The following is a 20,865-nucleotide window of genomic DNA, read 5'->3' on the forward strand; positions in this document are numbered from 1 at the left end:
CAGATAGATATAATTCATCAGTGCGAAGTAAAAAAATAAAAATAAAGAAGAGAAACGAAACCCTACCTTGTTCCGTTTGTCGTACTCTGGCACGTTGCGTTGTTTGCACACGGCTGGCTGATGCAATAGTCAGCTATGGTCTCGCATCTCTTTCCAGACATTCCTATAGGACAAGTGCATTCGAACCCATCCACAAGATCTATACACGTTCCGCCTTGCCCACAAGGACTCGATGTACACTCATCCGTCTCCGTTTCGCAAGTTTTTCCTTCGAATCCTGGAAGGCACATACAGTGATATCCATTAATATCGTCAAAACATGTGCCATTCTCACCGCAAGGTGACGAATTGCATTCGTTAATATCCACTCCGCAGTTAGCACCTTCAAAACCAGGGAGACAGCTACACGTGTACGTTGCGACGCCGTCCGCGCAAGCGCCACCATTATGGCATGGGTTCGATTGGCATTCATTGATATCAATCTCACACACGGTACCATCAAATCCCTCCGAACAGTTACACTGATAGGCATTTATGAGATCATCGCATGTCCCGTTATTAAGGCAGGGAGAGCTCGCGCACTCGTCAACGTTGATTTCACAGTGAATTCCCTCGAATCCCGGCTGACAATCACACGAGTATCCGTTAACTTCATCTGCGCATGCTCCTCCATTCAAGCACGGTTGACTTTCACACTCGTCAACGTTATGTTCACAAGTCCTGCCTTCGAAACCTTCACGACACTCGCACATGTAATCATTGACCAGGTCGACGCAAGTCGCGTTGTTGAGACACGGCATTTTGAGGCAATCATCGATGTCGACTTCGCAGTCCGTTCCTTCGTAACCAATGGTGCAAACACAAACATAGTGACCAACAAGATCGACACAGGTGGCATTGTTCCTGCAAGGCTTGTTCGCGCAGTCGTCTATGTTCTCCTCACATCTGGTGCCAGTAAATCCTGGATGACATTGACAGAGGTATCCATTCACCTTGTCTTCGCAGGTACCATTGTTCAGACACGGTTCTAGAGCACAGTCATTCGTATCGGTCTCGCAGTGGTCACCTTCATAACCTGGAGCACAGACGCATAGATATCCATTGATGTAGTCCCTGCAGGTACCACCATTTAGACAGGGGTTACTCGAGCACTCGTCAGTATTTGTTTCACAGTGTATTCCTTCGTAGCCAGGTAAGCATGTACACTTGTACCCATTTATGAGATCCACACAAGCAGCCCCATTCAAACAAGGTGTACTGATGCACTCATTCTCTTCGATTTCACAGTGTGTCCCTACATACCCGTCCATACAAGCACATGTGTATCCTTTTACCTCATCCGTACATGTTGAATTATGTTGGCATGGTGTGCTGAAACATTCGTCTACGTCAATCTCGCAGTGACTTCCATTGTAACCAGGAGGACACAAGCACAAATAATGGTTGATGCCATCACGGCATGTAGCATTATTCATACATGGGTTACTGGCACATTCATTTATATTATTGCTACACGTAGGACCATCGAAACCATCAGCACATGTGCACGTAAATCCGTTCACACCATCCTCACAAACCCCGTTGTTTTCACAAGGGTTGCTGGAGCATTCATTCATGTTTTCTGTGCAATGAATGCCTGTAAAGCCATCAGCACAGGTACACTCATATCCATTCACCATGTCGCTGCAGCTTGCCCCGTTTGAGCACGGCATGCTGACACATTCGTCGATTTCTATTTCACAGTAGAAGCCTCTGTATCCCGGTGTGCAAACACACTCGATAGAATTAATGCGATCAAGACATGTTGACTGGTGTCTGCAAAGATTGACGGCACAATCATCGGTGTTACTCTCACAGAGTGCTCCGTGGAATCCAGGTTGGCAATGACAAGCAAAACTGTTGACACCGTCTTCACAAGTGCCATTGTTCATGCATGGTCCACTGGCACACTCGTCCACATTAACTTCACAGAACAGTCCCGCAAAACCTCGGGCACATACGCATGAGAAACCATTGTCCTCGTCTACGCAGGTTCCTGCGTTTTCACACGGACTACTCATGCATTCATCAATGTTAATACCACATGTCCCTCCTTCGAACCCATCGACGCAGCTGCAGATGAAGCCGTTGACCATATCCTCACAAGTTCCTCCATTTTCGCAGGGCTGGCTGACGCATTCATTGATATCAATCTCGCACAGGTCTCCTTCATAACCCTCTGCGCAGCTACACTTAAAGGAATTCACACCATCATGGCACGTTGCAGAGTTTTGACAGGGATTACTCTCGCATTCATCACGATTAATCTCACACAGAGGTCCTTCGTAGCCTTGGACACAGTCACAAGCAAAACTGTCGACAAGGTCTCGACATGTTGCTCCATTTTTACACGGATATCCGATGCATTCATCAACTTCTGTCTCACAAAGGCTACCTTCGTAGCCTCCTACGCAAGTGCAAGCAAAGGAGTCTACCCCTTCTGAGCAAGTAGCATTATTTTGACACGGGCTACTAACACACTCATCAATGTCAGTCTCGCAGTGCAATCCTTCAAAGCCAGCAAGACAGTGGCAAGTGTATCCTGCTATGCTATCATTGCAGGTAGCGTTGTTCCTACAAGGAGACGAGAGGCATTCGTCCATGTTGTGTTCACAGTGAGTGCCATCAAAACCTGGAGAGCACTGACAGGCAAATGCCCCGACAAGATCATTACAAGTCGCCCCATTCATGCAGGGATTCTCCGCACAATCATCAATGTTAATCTCGCAAAGGGCGCCCTCAAAACCCTCTGAGCAATTGCATTGGAAGGCATTCACACCGTCGAGGCACGTTCCATTGTTTTGGCAAGGATTGCTCTTGCATTCGTCGATATTAGTTTCACAATGCACACCCACGAAGCCTACTGCGCATTGGCAGATGTATCTGTCGATTAAGTCATTGCAGATGCCTCCATTCAGACAAGGATCCCCAACACATTCGTCAACATCATTTTCGCATAGTGTTCCGTGATACCCTCCTGGACAGATGCACATGAAAGAAGCAACTCCGTCTAAGCATGTGGCGTTGTTTCTGCAAGGACTACTCCCGCATTCATCAACGTCTATTTCACACAATGCTCCAGTATACCCTACAGCACATTTGCACTCAAAACTATTGATATGGTCCTGACAGGTCCCCCCATTCTGACATGGATCTCCAACACATTCATCAATGTTATTCTCGCAGAGTGGTCCTTCAAACCCATCACGGCACGAGCATGTGAATGAATTTAGTATATCCAAACATGTGGCGTTGTTTCGACATGGACTGCTAGCGCACTCGTTGATGTCCGTTTCACAAATAACACCCTCATAACCTTCTACGCATTCGCAGACGTAGCCATTGATTCTATCTTGACATGTTCCCTGATTCAGACACGGCTTCCCGGCGCAGTCGTCAATATCCATTTCGCAAAGAACGCCCTCGAAGCCAGGAAGACACCGGCATTTAAATGCATTGACCATATCTGAGCAGGTTGCATTGTTTTGGCATGGACTGCTAGCGCACTCGTTGATGTCCGTTTCACAAATAACACCCTCATAACCTTCTACGCATTCGCAGACGTAGCCATTGATTCTATCTTGACATGTTCCCTGATTCAGACACGGCTTCCCGGCGCAGTCGTCAATATCCATTTCGCAAAGAACGCCCTCGAAGCCAGGAAGACACCGGCATTTAAATGCATTGACCATATCTGAGCAGGTTGCATTGTTTTGGCATGGACTGCTGGCACATTCGTCAATGTCATTTTCACAATGCACGCCCTCAAATCCAGAGATGCACCGACATGTGTATTCCGCTACGGAATCCATGCAAGTTCCGTTATTCTGGCAAGGAGAAGAAGAACATTCATCCACGTTCTCCGCACAGTTTGTTCCCGCAAAACCCTCCGGGCAAACACAGTCGTACCCGTTGATTTGATCGGTGCATGTACCACCATTGGTGCATGGATCACTGGCGCACTCATCGATGTTTACGTCACAAAGAAGCCCATTAAAACCTGGGGCACACTGACATGTAAAGCTATCGATGGCATCTTGACACGTACCATCGTTTTGACAAGGGAAACTTTCGCATTCATCAATTTCCACTTCGCAGTTCTCCCCTTGATACCCGGGGGAACAAAGGCACGTGTAGGTCTCTGCCCCATTGACGCATGTTGCTCCATTCCTACATGGTTCACCCACACATCTATTGGTATTAATCTCGCAATAGCGCCCGGTGTAGTCTTCGGGACAGTCACAGCGGAAGGCGTTGAGAAGGTCAACACAGGTGCCGTTGTTTTGACACGTGACGTCGGCGCAGTCATCGACGTTGTGTTCACAGTGCACCCCTAATAATCAGTAACAAGTGGAAATAAAACAAAAGAAAACAAAACAAACAAACGTTAGTTTGCATCAGAAATGCCAGAATAACTCTCATCTCATGCTATTTCAACTGTCGTTTCATTCTACGAAATGGAAGGAAGAACTACTCGTACCGCGGAAAGAATGGAAGTGCAAAGTGGTACAGTAAGCGTCACCCCCTCCTCCCCCCCCCCCCCATCAGTAAAACAGAATACACAATGATAGAGATACTGTATAAAGATTACCATAAGTTCCTCGCTTGCACTTGCAAATGTAGCCGTTCACCCTGTCCCTACATCGGGCACGTTGTTGACACGGAGATGAAGCACACTCATCTATATTCTTGAATGAAAAATACAAACAAAAATGCATAGAAACTGCTTAAAAAACCACATTGACAAAGAAAATAAAAGCTCGATGATAACAGAACACCGTATTTCGTCATTTTTGACAAGTTTGGACGAACGCCAAAAAGACTTTTTTACATCATACCCTTGATGCCACATCACTCAAATAGTACGTGAGTCGGGTGCATGAAATAATTGTATTGGATTGTATTGTATTGCACATCACTTGTCAAGATAACGTTGCATCTAGTGATGAAAACAAAGTACTGTCATTAGATCATATAGGTAAACATTTCGGCGCATTTCCGCTGTTTAGAACATAATTCATACACACTACTCTGGGGAGGTCTTTCCTACCACTCTGAAGATTGACGAATGTGCAGTAACATGATACTACATCGATCAAAGTGAACGCGTGTGAGCAGTTCCTAACGCTTGGATGTTTTTCTCTTTTCCTAGTCTTTATCCTCCTATATTTTCTCCTTTTCAGCTTCTTTCTTTCATCCTTCTCATCCTTTATCTAAGTATATCCTTTACGTGGGATATGGCGCGACAACAATTAATTTATGTTATCGTTACGGGAAAAATGCGCGGACACACCGATTCCTTTCACATTCAACTATATAATTATCTAAACTACAAGGTGACGTTTTATGTCTGAAGTGTTCCAAGTGTTGTACGTTGCACCTACCACGGACGAATCCTAATACACTATTAATCTATATCCCCGGGAAAAATAAGTTATAGTTACACAGTGGTGGAAATCAAGTGTTTGATATCTCTTTTTTGAATTATCCACTAATAATCTCACACATCTGAGTCCGTCTAAACCATCAGATCATACGCTTGATTTATTCGTTGGAGTTTCGGGGGAAATATTTAGAGAAAAATATGCTTATATGTTAAATTACCACTTCACATTCGTCGCCAGTAAATCCTGGTTTGCAGATCTTATTGCCTGTGTACTCTTCGCAGGTATAGGCTTTGGAGTTGGGCTTGCAGAATACGTAACAGCTTGGCCCGAAGAAGTCCGGTGCGCAGTAAACACGAATTTCGGTCCTCACCCTGGGCAGAGAGAAAGGGATGGGAAAAAACACACAAGCTGACTCAGCAAAGATATGCGTACCTGTTTACTGAAATCATAAATGTGACAACCGCTCCTCCGTTAGTTGGAAATGTTCTTAATGTTCTTAAGTATTTAAACAGTGTACGTGGTAGATTTTCTGTTGCGTTCAAAGTGTATAGTAATCTAATAAGGGGGAAAACGTAAGGTGGGGGATATGTGAGTTCAACATTTCTATTGAAATGAAAACAACGAAACAAACACGCAGAGTCAGAAAAACAGACAAACAAACGTTTCGACGTTTGAGGTGGCTATCTACATGTATACTCAACCAGAGATTTAAGATTCCATTATTTGCAATGCAGGTATACATACAGCTGTACTCTTGAAAATACTTATTTTTCACCTTGCAGAATGACGTGCAATAAGCATTTAGGGACAGACTGTGAAGGTTATACTTTATTCGAATAGGAGATTAATGTAAATTGATCATGTGTACAACGTCTGAAATCAGGACTCTCGTCCTCGTATTTTGAGTCATGCGATTGGCATTTATTCCAAAAGAATTTGTGAGACTGCGGATGCATGATTATACATTGCTCTATCCTTTTTTCAGTACGTAAAGGTCGTGCTGAACATTATATTCATCTAGATTTCCCATCATCCTATCTATAGGTAAAGTGCTTTTAAATTTGCCACAGGGTTATGACAACGTGAATACTGATGAAATACTAAAAATGGTAATTTTCACTGGTTTATCAGAATCTATTCACACCTTGCCTCTCCCGAACCCTCGAGAGTCGCTTTCCACTGCACAGTGGATTGCAGATTGGCATCCGGGTAGTAGCTTGCATCTCTTACAAGGATGTCGACCTCGTCTTCACCGTCCGGGTCGACGTCGAGTACGCGTAGTTTGATTCGAATACCTCTCTGCAAAACCAAATCATGTCACGGGAAAAGAAAAAGAAAAGAGAGCGTCAGTTTTGCTTTCCGTTTAGAACAAGATTAATATATCTATCATAATTTTTATTTATGCCAGTTTGCTTTAGAGGGTGCTTCATGTCATAAAGTACATGGATTTGGGTGATGGATTTGAGTGTGCATTACTGATATCTTTGACATCAGTGGAGAGTTGCTGTGATTGTGAGTATGTTTTGTTGTGATTATCTATTTGAATTTGTGCTTTGCTTTTTGTTTGTTTCTTTCTTTCTGTCTTGTCTGTCCTGTAATGTCTGTCCTATGCAGAAAGGCTAACTATTTTTCTATATTATTATATATTTCTATTATATTTCTATTTAACTGTTATAGTTCTTGGGTCTATTATAAGAGTTGTCCACAGTATACAAGCTTTACTTTTAAGTCGACTCCTCGATTCTACATTAATTTTCCTCAAGGCATGGATGACGTAACATTACAAATAATTGGTAATTGGAAGCTATGTATTATATTTCTAAATTCGTTAATTACTCTAATTTTCATCCTACAGTTAACTGTTATGTATTAAAAATCATTAATAATTTTCGTATGTTATGTTTTGTTCCGTGGAAAAAGAAAAATATAATAGATTAAAATTGAAATGACGCATGCTCATCTTAAATGGATTTTATATAGTATTGGTGGAGATGAGAATTGGGCTTTTAACCATTTGTGAGACTAAGAAACCACTTATGGATTAGTACAGAGTATACCATTTAAGAGGAATTCAAAGTTTGTTAGATGAAAATCGTTTTGGAATCACTGAGACATCCAAAAACAAAGTAAAACAAAGCGATCCTAATAAAAGTTGGGCCCCGCTTTTTATTAGGAATGCTCTTTTTTGATATCTCAGCCATTCTAAAACCAATTTTCATCAAGTAAATGCTGAATCCCTCTTGGAATTACATGCTCTTTCATATTTCATGAGAGGTCTCTCATTATCTCACCAAAAAAAAAAATTAGAAAGGTGTCTCAACGAAAACTCTAAATACTTAAAGCAACTCAACAAATTGTGTGGCAAAAACGCCCACGCCTTTCAACAGCAATGTGGTCTGTTTTTTTCTTGTCCGTCACCAACATTATTATACCCGGATCTCTATTCCATCTACTCGTGATATTAGGCTCGAAATCAGCATGGCGACTCGATCCGCTTCATAGTCTGTTTCATGTGAAATGGTGGATGACAAAACCACAAAAGTAAGCTAAGACAGGAAGAAAAATGAAATAAAAAGGCAATTACGGTTTGTCAGGCATTACGCAACGACGACGTATTATACTTTGGTAAAAGGAGGCAAGGGGCAAATATTAACCCAATTTTCTAAAGCTATTAGCATTGTTAGACTAGACGTAGCGTAACTTAACCTACTTGGATACCGTGTTTTGAGCTAAAGCACGCATCGTACTGATCTACCATGAGTGGATGCCTATTATAAGTTAAGACGTCACAACATCGTTATGTTTTCGATGTAAGTGATGGTTCTATTTTCGTGAGATGATTTCAATGTTGCCACTTGCTTCTTTTTGCTGGGATAAGCCAGAAGTTATTTTTCCTGAGAAACGACACTGTTGTAACTTGCTTCTCTTTGCTATAGAATAAGCCAAAAGTATCATTTCATCTGCCTTCCAAGTACGGAAGCCTAATTACACAATCTGCAAAAACAATTGTCTTGCCTTTGCATTGACATTTGATGAGGGGAGGGGAAGCTAAATATTATGGCGGGAATTGATATCGCGGTAAAAATCGACATCCCACGCACCGATGTCGTGTTGATGGTTATCGTGCTGCCAGCTTTTAATTTCTGGACGAGCGAACGAGTCGATCTTGCCTATCGACTGGAAATGATATACGAAATGAAATAAGGGACAAGACAGGAACCACATAAGTTCCTTGTGGTTCTGCTATAAAGTCGAATGTTGAATGTCGTATCATTCGAAGATTCATGATTGCCAGAACTACATTTATGTGCGTCTTTCCGGTGTATGCACATGACGTCATGGACATACACTTGTATTATGTGACACAAGTCTGCATCCATTCATATATGTGACACGTTGCTTCAGTTTTCATATATCTTTAAAACTGTGACGCATTATGTGTCGAGCTTAGTGAATTTCTCATTGATCTGAAAAATATCTATGTACTCGGTTTACCAAAATAATGCCGATGATAATGATATTGTAATAATGATATACAGTTATTGTATTTTAATTTAATCATTATCATTACCATTTTTATTATCAACATTATTGTTATTATTATTATTACTACTACTACTATACTAGTAGTAGTAGTATAGTAGTAGTGTAGTATGAATAGTTAATACATTTTATCACATAATTACATTATCTTCTTTCTCTATCTGTCTGTCTCTTCCTCTCTATCTATGTATGTTAATGATATATATATATATAATACACGTTGTATATATATATATATATATACATGTATATATATATACATATATGTATATATATATATATATATATATATATATATATATATATATATATACATGTGGGCGTGTTCTCCCGACACTGATGTGATGATGTGGGAGTATGTTTTCTTCGCATGGTCACGAAACAGATAAGTTATTTTACACTCATTCTGAACTCTCTGTAACATGGAATTAAGTCACGAGTACACAATGCTCCCGTGTTTCAATAGAGTGTCTATAATATCCCCGTTAGGGGAGTATGATGTTTAACTTGAATGAAAGTCGTTCTCATTGTCGAGTTACACTGCCTCTTCTTCTATCACAATGCTCTCAGAAACTTCATATGAACCTACCAAAAAAAAAGTCAGTTTCTGAGACTCGATTTGTTTTGTTTGTTTGTTTGTTGTTGTTTTTTTACAAACAGCTGTGTTTTGTTTCCTCCACATTGGCCGTGATGAATATTCCTCCTTCTGAAACATGGCGAACTCATGTGCCTCGAAGGTCTTTGACATCGATTGTCCCTTCAAATGCAATTTCCTGAAATCTCCTCTGACTAATGAGGATGAGAAGTCCTTTGTGACGTCATCCTCTCTTGTCTTTTTTTCTTTCGGATATATTGCCAGGGGAGCAAGCGCTCGGAAGGACTTGCCACCGTGTGAGATGGTGATTATTCCAACACCAGGTCTCCTCTTTGACGGAACGTCAATGGTAAATTGATCAGTCGCTAATTCATCAAAACGAGCGCTGCATGAAGCTGCTTGATTTACCCTGTACAGTCAAGTTTATGCAGGGAATTTTCATTTGTGAACCGGATGACAAGTTTCTTTACGCAGATTAAGAAAAGAAAGAAATATAAACAGGAAAAAAGGAAGAAGTAACGGCACACTTATTGAATCAAACTGTAGCTCCTTTGGTTCATGTGTGAGAATACTGCATATCCACTGAAGCTGCTTCATCTTTTATCCATAAGAAGTTGATGTTTAGATTTAATACTTGAATTATCTGGTTTCCTTAAGTAATACGTTAATATGAAGTGTATGCGTGTGTGTGTGTGTGCGTGTGTGTGTGTGTGTGTGTGTGTTTGTGATTTGTTTTTGTTCCTTGAATTGTGGATATATTTTATGTCTTTTTTCATGTTACACCCAGAATGAGTCAATCCATGCATGATTCATTGAATGAAGGAAAACATCAAAAGTGTATATTAGTCATTTCCTCTTTATCAATATCAATATTTGTGTTGGTACATTAGTATCATGCGCTCTTGTAATTGATTTTATTATCAATCTTTAAATAAATAATCCACTGTTAATTGATACCACCAGATTGCATGGTATTAGAGTAAGACAATTTCTTATTGCTTTTGCGAATGATGTGGAAAAAAAAATAATTCTGAATGATTTAAACAAACAAGCAAACAAACAAGCAGGCATTCAAAACAACATTTTAAGTTTATTAACAAGAACGCTCACTATTATGTGTCAAGTTCAAGGTACGAAAACTTCAAAATGCAAAATGTAACAAAGGCAAAAATAATGTAAATGTGAGATGTGAGAAACAAGACCGGGACATTTTGATTAAACAGTCGAGGTGTGTTAAAATGCCTTTGACGTGTTGCACTGCAACGTGCAAATAAACATGGCACATGGACTATCTTGTAAACATGGACGTAAAACTGAAGGACAAACTTCTGTCATATGGGACGTTATGCTGGGGGGAAACCCGCGAGGATCGTACCCAGGATATCATAATCCGCTAGATTTTTATTTCAGACTTTGAAAATAAAAATCATAATCATAACGATATATGCCCCGATGAGGAAAAAGGATGTACCAGCAACAACGCGGTAGTGCCAAGGTCGGTGGGATCTGATTTGGGAATGTGTTAATACTATACAGCCGTTTGATTCGTTCCTCTTTGTTACATCTTACAACATGTCATGTTCCCTATGACAGCCTGCAAACTTAAATACACATATGGTGCATATAGACCCATATTATGAGTGATTTCTTCGCGATGATTATTATGGCATCGAAACAAAAATCCTCACTGGTTATGAGAAGTCATAGTACACAATAATATCTTTAATTAGAATCACCGCGAAAAATGTTGACAAATTATATTTTGAAGGATTCTAAGGAGCCTATCATTGATAGCTTTTATGATATACAACTAGATTTGTTAAGTATAGTATAGTATAGTATAGTATAGTATAGTATAGTATAGTATAGTATAGTATAGTATGTGGTGATTACACATTAATTATTTCACTCATACAATTTAGCACGATTTAATGTGATGCATACTATTAACAGATGAGTCTTTTGAATCAATACTCTAGTGGGTAGGTGTTACGCATGGTTCTACGGCAAGCAACCTTGATCACATGCCAAGTATTGCCCCGGTCTTTAAGAGAAGACGTGTACCCAATGATATGATTCAAAGTTCTTGATTAGAATGTGAAATTATATTCAGTCAAAAAGTGTTATACATGTATCACAGAGTAACTACAATGTACGTCACGTTTATCAACTGGAGAGGTTGCGTGTAGTATTTCAAATAGATTATCTTCAAAGGTATTAGAAGCATTTTCATTTTTTTATTTTTCAAAGTCCGCATTTTCGTTGTTATCGAAGGGAAATTAAATTATCATATGAACATTCTACGTATTATGAGTACAGGGCCCTGTTTCATAAAGCTGTTCGTAAAGTTACGAACAACTTACGAGCGACTGGCGATCAGTTCTTGCGCTGAATTATTGGAATTCTGATAAGTATAGCACATCAGAACTGATCACCAGTCGCTTGTAAGTTAGTTGTTCGTAACTTTACGAACAGCTTTATGAAACAGGGCCCAGGACATCTTCTCACCACTGTCTACTTACCCAGGGTCCTGGAATGAAGAAAGAGAAAGGATTTTCCAGTGCACCGCCCTCTACGGTCGGCAATGTTGCCGGAAAGGTCACGCTGTCACTGTCGTCCACCAGTTTGGAAATGTTCGCTGTGAAGAACTCGCAGGGAGACATGTCGAAGTTACTGCATGAGGAAGAGGGTAAAAAATATGACATTGAGGTTTTTCATGTTCCAATGGGGCTCTAACCTGGTTTGTATGGGAAGACTTGACGAAAATTAGATGCACTCGTAGCTGAAATTCGGGAAATTCAACTTCCTTCAGTTCAGTTCAGTTTTATTTCTGTATTCCGTTTTCAATAATACAGTCAGGATAGTAAAATTTATCAGTGTCGGCAAAATTTGATGCATTGTATCATTATCACAAATCACTTCCCAAAATTATAATCATATGCATTTAACACGAACTAGTAAGATGTTTTTGTTGGGGGGGGGGGGTATTTCTGCACGAAACAGAAATGAATGATTACAACGAGCAGTACAATCGATGAAAACAGTCGAACATTATTGTGGTTTTGTCTTTTAAGATCTGTCAGATTCAACGTAAATTTCAAGGGCAACCTTTGTGCCCTAGGACTTCGTTGCATACCGACCTTCTTTCTGAGGTAAACCCTTCAAGAAAACAGAGTCACGAAAACAAAATACATAATGGACACACGAGCAAATCTCACGGTATTTTCATTTTTTTTTTTTGTTCATCGAAAATAACCGTGTGACCGATTTTCCGCAGTGCCGTTTGCATTACTTAGTGTTGAATTCGTCACATATACGAGCCCTTTTATTTCCTTTTTATATCTGTGTTTTAATTCTCTTAAAACACAGATCACCTGGATGCTCAAAAGGGATAATCACTGTTTAATGATACCTTACTTTAGTTCGAGACTTATGCAAACATGATAGTGCCATGCTCACGTTCATGCTAAATCAGGGCTATAGGGAGTAAACGATGGAACGATGAGTGATATTCATACAATCATGTCAATGGAGAGGTCATGGGGTCAATGCGATACACACGGCATTTTGCCAACTTGAAACATTTCAACTGGCCTGACGATTTCCTTTCACGAGATTTCCTGTGCAAATCTATACGGGAATGTGACAGTTAACATTATGGAAGTCTTGAACTATGGAACGACTGGCAAGCATTAACTGACACAAACTGTCTCCTGAAAAAAAAAAAAAAAAACATAGATAAGAAGACGCTCCTTTATTCCATATCATTATTCTCAACGTTCTCAACACATCCTCTAGCCTCATGATAACTTTCTTTAAAAATATTTTCTCTTTTATAAGAATTTGCGCGTTGAATAATAGTCACTTCCAATTTGCCATGACTCTACGTTTATAAATATACCCAGATGCACAGGGCACTGTGGCATAGTGGATAAGACTCTTTAATTTTCAATCGGAAGTCCGGAGTTCGAATCCCGTCAAGTGTCTACGTCCTTGGACAAGATGTTTCACCTAAACATGTCCCTCTCGACCAAGGTGTATTAGTGGGCACGTGGTAATGATAGGGCAAACAAACAAACAAACAAATTAACAAAGGCACATCCTGGATACGTACGGATTCATTTGGTCGACACAGAGCTGGTAGCGGTTGTCGCATTTGTCTCGGCATGTTTCCCCTGCTCGGCTTTGGTCACAGCACCCACCGGACTGAAGGCGACTGGACGGGTTGGTGTAGGTTAGCAGCGTAACCTGGACCATAGTGTCCCCACTCGCGAGTGGAACAACCTGTGAATTGGGGCAAAAAAATTAAGTATTGTCACGTTATCAAACACTCACTGAGAATGGATGCTATGATGTGACATTAACAGAATATAATACTTCATGTGGAATATTCGACGTAAGGCTGCAACCACATAATTACTTGAATTGGAACTAGGCGAAGAACTAATCTCTGAATCAATCAGTCATAATGTCTTGTAAACTTTGTATGCTGTTAGATAGCTATTTTCAAACATACACAAACACCAAGTCCCTGAACTGCATTTGACAAGTTAGGAATCTTCAATCATGAACAAGTTCGTATGCGCAGGTACAATCTACACGTCTGCAAAATCATCGATAATTCGGCATGATTTATTGTGAGGAGATAAGTTCTAGGAATACTTTTGGTCAATTATTGATAGCGTCCATAAATGGAGAAACTTATCTGAGGGATTGATGCCGGAAATTGCAGAGGAATGTTCTGTGAGCCGGCAAGGTCAATTTGTATGATGTCCGTATCTACGATAATATCTAGCTATGTTGTTTGATCACTAACATTCAAAATGTATTGCTTGCTTTCTCTAACCTAAAGATACAATCACTTTCATACAATCAAGCCATATATGCCACACTCGAGTACCTTTATTATAACTATGTTTGGGGGCATACAGTGAAGAAAAAAAAAGGCTACCGTACATTTTCCCCGATTCTCTTGCCACTTTCGGGTTTCATCGGGTGACAAGGGGGGAAAAGGGGAGTTTCAGGGCCCTGACCACTGACAAAGATGGTTTCTTTTTGATATATTTCAAAGGGTTGAGGGACGGGGGCTCACGAGTCCTTTTCTATTTGTTATTTTATTTCTTTTATTTTCCAAAAATCGTACGGTGCGCCCCCTCCCCCATCCCCACTGCAACCCATTCTCTTCGCGATTCTCTACTACTGGAGGATTTAGTCACGACTGATGGTGAACCACCACGTTGGATTATTGGACTCTACATTTGACACGACTGCAGCCAGAGTAATGCCAGTGGTTTCTGAGGTATGTGTCAAAATGGGTAGCATCAATTCGAGGGCAAGTGCCGCTAGCAATATAGCAAGCACATCTTTAAAGCTCCTTGAAGCCACGCGTGAACAAAGATGGGGAAGCAGGGGGCGATGCCTGTCACATGATTCACACACTGTTGGAAATGTTTATCTCCATGGTAACGCGTAAGTCATGCTCTGAATCAAGAACCCTGAGCTCTGTATTAAACGGCGATTTGTTGGTTGCGACAGCCATCTAAATGAAAATTTTCTGTTCTTTAATTTTCTCTCCACAGTCATTAAGGCATGAAGGCCTCGTGCAATGAATAACATAAATCATAAAATTTAGATACTAGTGATTATGTTAACGACTATGGCAAGGGACAATGTGCTGGCATTTATGATGATCTAATATAATTTTGATATGATTTTTACGCTTGCTTTTGTCGGTGAGCTTTACTTACGTTTTTTAAGTCAAAATGATTTGAACAAATGCTGACAGTAATTATTTATATGCCACCTTATACACGAGAATGATAGCGAGTTCATTCCTCTTAATCTCACACGAAGAATACACACATCGTAACCAGATTCAGTGGCATGTTATTATGTTTCCTAAAAGCCGCTGAATGCCCCGAAAGTTGTAGAGAGAAAGTGAACTGAATATGATAGATATATGGACCTGTGTATCAGAACTTTTTTTTTTTTGGGGGGGGGGGGCGAGGGGGGGGGGGGGGGGGGGGGGGGGGTAGGCAGGTTTCAAATCGGTGCACCTGTCAGATGTGGGCTGGACCGGTAAAGTATACAATATAGTCACACTTATCGTGACGACAGATTTTGATATCTGTGTAAGCGGTCAATAGATTATTGTATATCTGCCAGAACAGTATACTTTCATGTGTTGTGCAAGAGATTTTCGCTTCCTCGTAATTTGATACTTCCACATTGTTCATGTATCGATTGGTATGGTTCCCATAGAGACAAAAGCCTGGGTATCCACTTGCTTTCGAGTTGCTATGGTGATATAATACCACGCTTTAGCCTTGCATTTGTTGGAGGTTTACAGTTCAGAATGAACGGCAAAGTGAAGGGTATAAAACCCTTTTATACACACAATAAAATATGATACAAATTGTCGGACGCTGAAACAAATACGTTGCTCTTTAGAATTATTTCTCTCTATTTCCCCTTTGTATCATCATTCCCTCCGTATAATCTATGATATTGTTCATCCAACTGATACACTGAAACATCGAAATATGGGAGTTCCCCTTGAACAGAAAATGCATACAAGGTCAAAAACCATTGTAACCTATTATGACAGAATCTCGAAAATACACTGTAGTTACTAAACACATTGTTTGCATAACCCTATAACTGAATACAACAAAACAAATTCAATTTGCATGTGAGTGCTAGACGTCTTTATTTTTGATTGCGTGATTTTAACTGACATAATTGTTTCAAGGCAACATAAACTTTAATATTCTACATTATTTTTTGCCTTTAAGTGACAACGAAAGTTTAAAATTCATTATTTTTTATCAATTTTGTCTGATTGTTGTAAAGTTTACTGAGTTATTTTTTTTTAACCTTACTCCAGCTATTACAGTTCAACAACTGAAAACACGAAGAAAAGTTCCGGGGGAAACATCCCGGAAAGATAGATAGTAGCCAGAGAGGAAGAAACTCTCAATGTTTCGTCGGTTGTTTTGTTTTATCTTGTTTTGTTTTTGTTTTTGTTTTTTGAAAGAAAAAAGGCCACCGGAACTAGCGTGTTTTTATGAGTGTTTTGCCCCAGGGTTGGGTCTTTACACGTACAATGTTGTCTCCATGTAAATTGTCTGTATACTTTCCGCTTCCAAAATGATCTTGAAATAGCTTTCAAGTGCAACTCCAAAACCATGTTTCAGGTGATCATAGAATGGTAGATGTGTCATCATAATCTTACTTTTGAATTAGAAGGTTATTGAATTTAAACTTTCCCCTTGGTTTTGGCTTACATTCAGATTGGCAGGAATGATGTCATCAATTCATAAGTTTCTTATTTTGTTTGCAAACATATATATATATATATATATATATATATATATATATATATATATATATATTGTTAAAAGCATGCCGATGGTCGATAATGTCGTAAATCCAATCTGTTTACCCATAAAAGAATAATCGTTGCTAAGTTATCACAAGGTTGCAGTTATATGACACCACTGATATACTAACATTAAATCCTTGATTTTACTGCACGAAAGGAAAACCTCGTGGAGAGTTGCTTGAACAGGTGGTTGCGACTGATATCATCGAATCGTGAATTTGTGAGAACATTTAAAGTTCATACTAACTCCTGGGACCAATTTTGATCACAATGGAATCAATCTGTGTCTCTGATTTTACTGTATCTTATTCAAGACAATCTTAACATTGCGTGGAATGGCACTAGTAAAGGCATCGGCGAAAAGACGATAGGAAGAAACACAGATCAGCGGATGCTTATAGTTGTGCAAGAACGTGGATTTCAAATGCAATACCATTCCATTTTCGTCTCAACCACCTGTGTGCTGTATGAAATTGATTAAAATGAAGTGATGATTTCGTCACCTCACTACTCATCCATTGTTACACACAGACTTATCATTATTGTTTTTTCAGAGTATATAACCGAAACTTTTTTCCCCTGAAAGCCATCATTTCTGTCAACTATCAATACGCATATGCAGTTTTCAACTGTGCTATTTATCTTACAAATTCCAGCTTGTCAAAATATTTTCCATCCGTCTTCTGGTCTCATCTACATCCGACCTAGAATGTCTTTTATCTCAACAAAGAATATGCGTACGGACCATGTTGCCTGAAGACATTATCTATTATTCCAGGAATCATGTTCTTGAGCTGGTCGGGCCTTGGGGACAGCCAAACCATTTCCTCGAACTCTCGATGTAGGCCCTGGGTGATAAGAGTTCTTTAACATCGTTTCCTTTCAATAGATCTGTTTCCTTTCACTCTTCATTCTAGCACCAACCTACAAACATGCATGTGTTATTATTTCTTTCTCCTATATACTCTGCATTTGATCAGGTTTATGTAGTCTTGAGGCTTGTCCAGTAAGTCTTTTTTTTTAATAATGCCATCATTCCATTTGATTTTCAGCATTCGTCTTCATTACGTCATATTTTTCCAGCTTCATGATGTCTGTCTTTTTTACGACCAAGAATTGCATGCATACAAAAGTCAACTTCGATCAAGTGTCTTTCATTCATGTCTTCTTCAGTATTCATTTCCTTCCACTATTCTTCACGATATCATGTTTTTTTTTTGTTGCATGATTACATCTTTTTCAAGCTTTTTCCATCTTTTGCTAGAAAAACACGATTTCCAGGTCCTCAATTAGTTGACATGTTCTCTCTCTCTCCTCTCTCTTTTTTTTTCTTCAAAACCATATATAGTAATGCAGCATACTTACATTGTGCTATATAACACGGAGCTATCACTTCAGCCAATATTCCCTAGCATCGAAAAGGACACTTACACACATACACACGCACACACGTACATCACCCTTGTAATAAACTATCCACGTGCCTGCCTGCGAAAGAAAGTGCAGCAGACACAAGCAGCATCCCACGATGATCATACTCTTGTCGGGGTGATCCCGGTCTAAATAGGCCCAGCGAGATGACTCCTTCATCCGCCGTCTGTGCCTTGATGACTCTGGCATATGTACATGTAGCTACATACGGGGCGAGATCTTCCCTATTGGAAACATTCAGCTATTTACCATATACGAGAGTATATAAACCATATTTCCCACGGCCGACGAGTGTATGTGTTTTGTTGAATTAATTTAATTTTTGACGTTTTTTTAGTTTCTTTTCGTGTCAGTTAATTTTGTGTTTAAGTAAGTTAATGATTTTGTACATGTGTCTACGTGTATAATAAACACACATCTCGAGGGTTCCTATTCCTTGTCTAGAAATCTTACACCTTTGCCCAGCTCTTCGCAAAGCTAGGAGATGTGAGCAGAACACCGCCAGACTAAACTTGTAATTGACCCATGTTTGTCTATCCAGGGAGGTGGACACTTCCCAATTCCCTGGTCTATCCAAATACACTGAGTGTCGCCGTTACTTGGATGTAGGCCCTACCAGGCACGCCAGGACTGAAAGATCTGCTGTATGCTTTCAACCAATATCAGTTACCACTTAATCGGGTCGTCAATGACTCGCAATCTGCCAGCAAAAACGGAGGTAGGGAAATACCATCTTCATGATGTCTGGAAAATGTTACTTTACTGTCACTTCACTTGGAGATTGTATGAATCATAAGGGTGAAAATAGCCTGAGCTGCTTTGTCTGCGAGAAGTAGTAATAATTGTCCACATAATACCGCTTTGAGTGGAACAGCAAGCGCTATAACAAAAGATCTTAAGTGTTATCTATATTCTGCGCCAATTGCTGCGCTCGAGTTAACTCGGCTGAAAGGATTTTAACTGAAAAGAACGGATTGGTACACAGTTCATGAAAATCGCACCTCGAAATACGAAAGTTGTGGAACTTAAAGGGAAGGTAAACCCAAAAAGCAATGTGGATTGAGTGAAAGCAGCAATATTAGTAGAACACATCAGTGAAAGTTTGAAGAAAATCGGACAATCGATGCAAAAGTTATGAATTTTTAAAGTTTTGGTGTTGGAACCGCTGGATGAGGAGACTACTAGAGATTATGACGAATGAGTGGACAACAATATAAATAAAATATAAAAAAAATTTCACACAAATTAATTTTTCATGAAAATTACATATTCCATCGACTTGATACTAACATGTGTTAAGGGTAGCAATTATTCCCCCTGCTTTCTGAAAGCGTTTAGTCAAGTACTCTTTCATAATGCTAGAAGAGTTGATTTTTGTTGAATTTCCTTCATATTTTCTTTGTATTGTTGTCCACTCATACGTCATAACCTCTAGTAGTCTCCTCATCCAGCGGTTCCAACACCAAACTTAAAAGATTCATAACTTTTGCATCGATTGTGCGATTTTCCTCAAACTTTCACTGATGTGTTCTGCTAATGTTGTTGCTCGCACTCAGTCCACATTGCTCTTTGGATTTGTGTTCCCTTTAAAGTGTATTTTCCCATGTCTCTCTGAAACTCAGTTTGTATTGGTATATCACCGCTCAGACATTTTCATTTGCGAAATGCAGGTATTTTTGAAGAAGAAGCCAAGTTTTTAGCTAATTGATCATGATCTATATCTCATTTTCCTCCTTTTCCGCACATTTTCCGGAGTAAAAACAGATAGTAAGGGAAGAGGATGTATTTGTCTTACTATTAGGCAAGGTCATAAGTGTGAGCGATAACGAGCGAATCGGTAATTCCCAATCCAATGAAACAAGAACAGTCATGTTCTGATGTTTGCTGCTTCTCTGGCGTTTATTCAAAGACGTTTCAGTCTGATAAGGCGCATCAGACAAATAAGACCGAAATTAGAGAAACAATTCTTTTGTCAGTGATGATGCATGATTATGTAATCATCATTTTCGAGACACCTGTATATACTCATTGAGGTGCGCATAGTCAGGTGGTGGCGGATCTCGTACTTATAAAACAGTGAAAGTCCATTCATTATTACGTCCATGCTACTCTGTTGGAAAAGAAACATCCATTAATTCTCTAATACATTACAGAAACGGTCTATTCAGAAGAGGTGATCGATGAGGCCATGGCCTTATAAGGTCATCCTCCTGTAACACTTGAGCTGAACAATAGACACAGTTATGTGCCTTTCCATTCATGGCTATTTACCACCTGCACTTACTCACAACAGCATCACGTGTTCTTTTTTATGCAAATGTTTCTGACAATTTTTGACATAGCAATGAATGGTAAGGCACATAGCTGTGTCTATTGTTCAGCTCAAGGTGTTACAGAATGTCCCAGCAGGAATATGAATAAACATATCCTGGGCATATTTGAGAGGTGTGCCTTAACAGAGTGCAGAAAAAATAATAAAAAATGTT

General features: G+C 39.7%; 1 protein-coding gene across 2 annotated transcripts in view; it reads right to left on the minus strand.

Annotated features, from left to right (window-relative positions):
- Positions 1 to 20,865, minus strand: part of LOC139710487 (uncharacterized) — a 49,101-nt gene that overhangs the window by 4,574 nt on the left and 23,662 nt on the right. For both annotated transcript variants that reach the window (XM_071622412.1, XM_071622404.1), the window contains exons 2-7: positions 13,679 to 13,848; positions 12,087 to 12,237; positions 6,571 to 6,725; positions 5,644 to 5,797; positions 4,631 to 4,727; positions 67 to 4,372 (exon numbers count right to left, since the gene is read on the minus strand). In XM_071622412.1, coding sequence (XP_071478513.1) covers positions 67 to 4,372; positions 4,631 to 4,727; positions 5,644 to 5,797; positions 6,571 to 6,725; positions 12,087 to 12,237; positions 13,679 to 13,848 — 5,033 coding nt within the window. The remainder of the gene's footprint in view (positions 1 to 66; positions 4,373 to 4,630; positions 4,728 to 5,643; positions 5,798 to 6,570; positions 6,726 to 12,086; positions 12,238 to 13,678; positions 13,849 to 20,865) is intronic.

This window comes from Diadema antillarum, unplaced genomic scaffold (assembly GCF_040938485.1).
Source record: "Diadema antillarum isolate AM-2024a unplaced genomic scaffold, OU_Dant_1.0 scf00000038, whole genome shotgun sequence".
NCBI lineage: Eukaryota > Metazoa > Echinodermata > Echinoidea > Diadematoida > Diadematidae > Diadema > Diadema antillarum.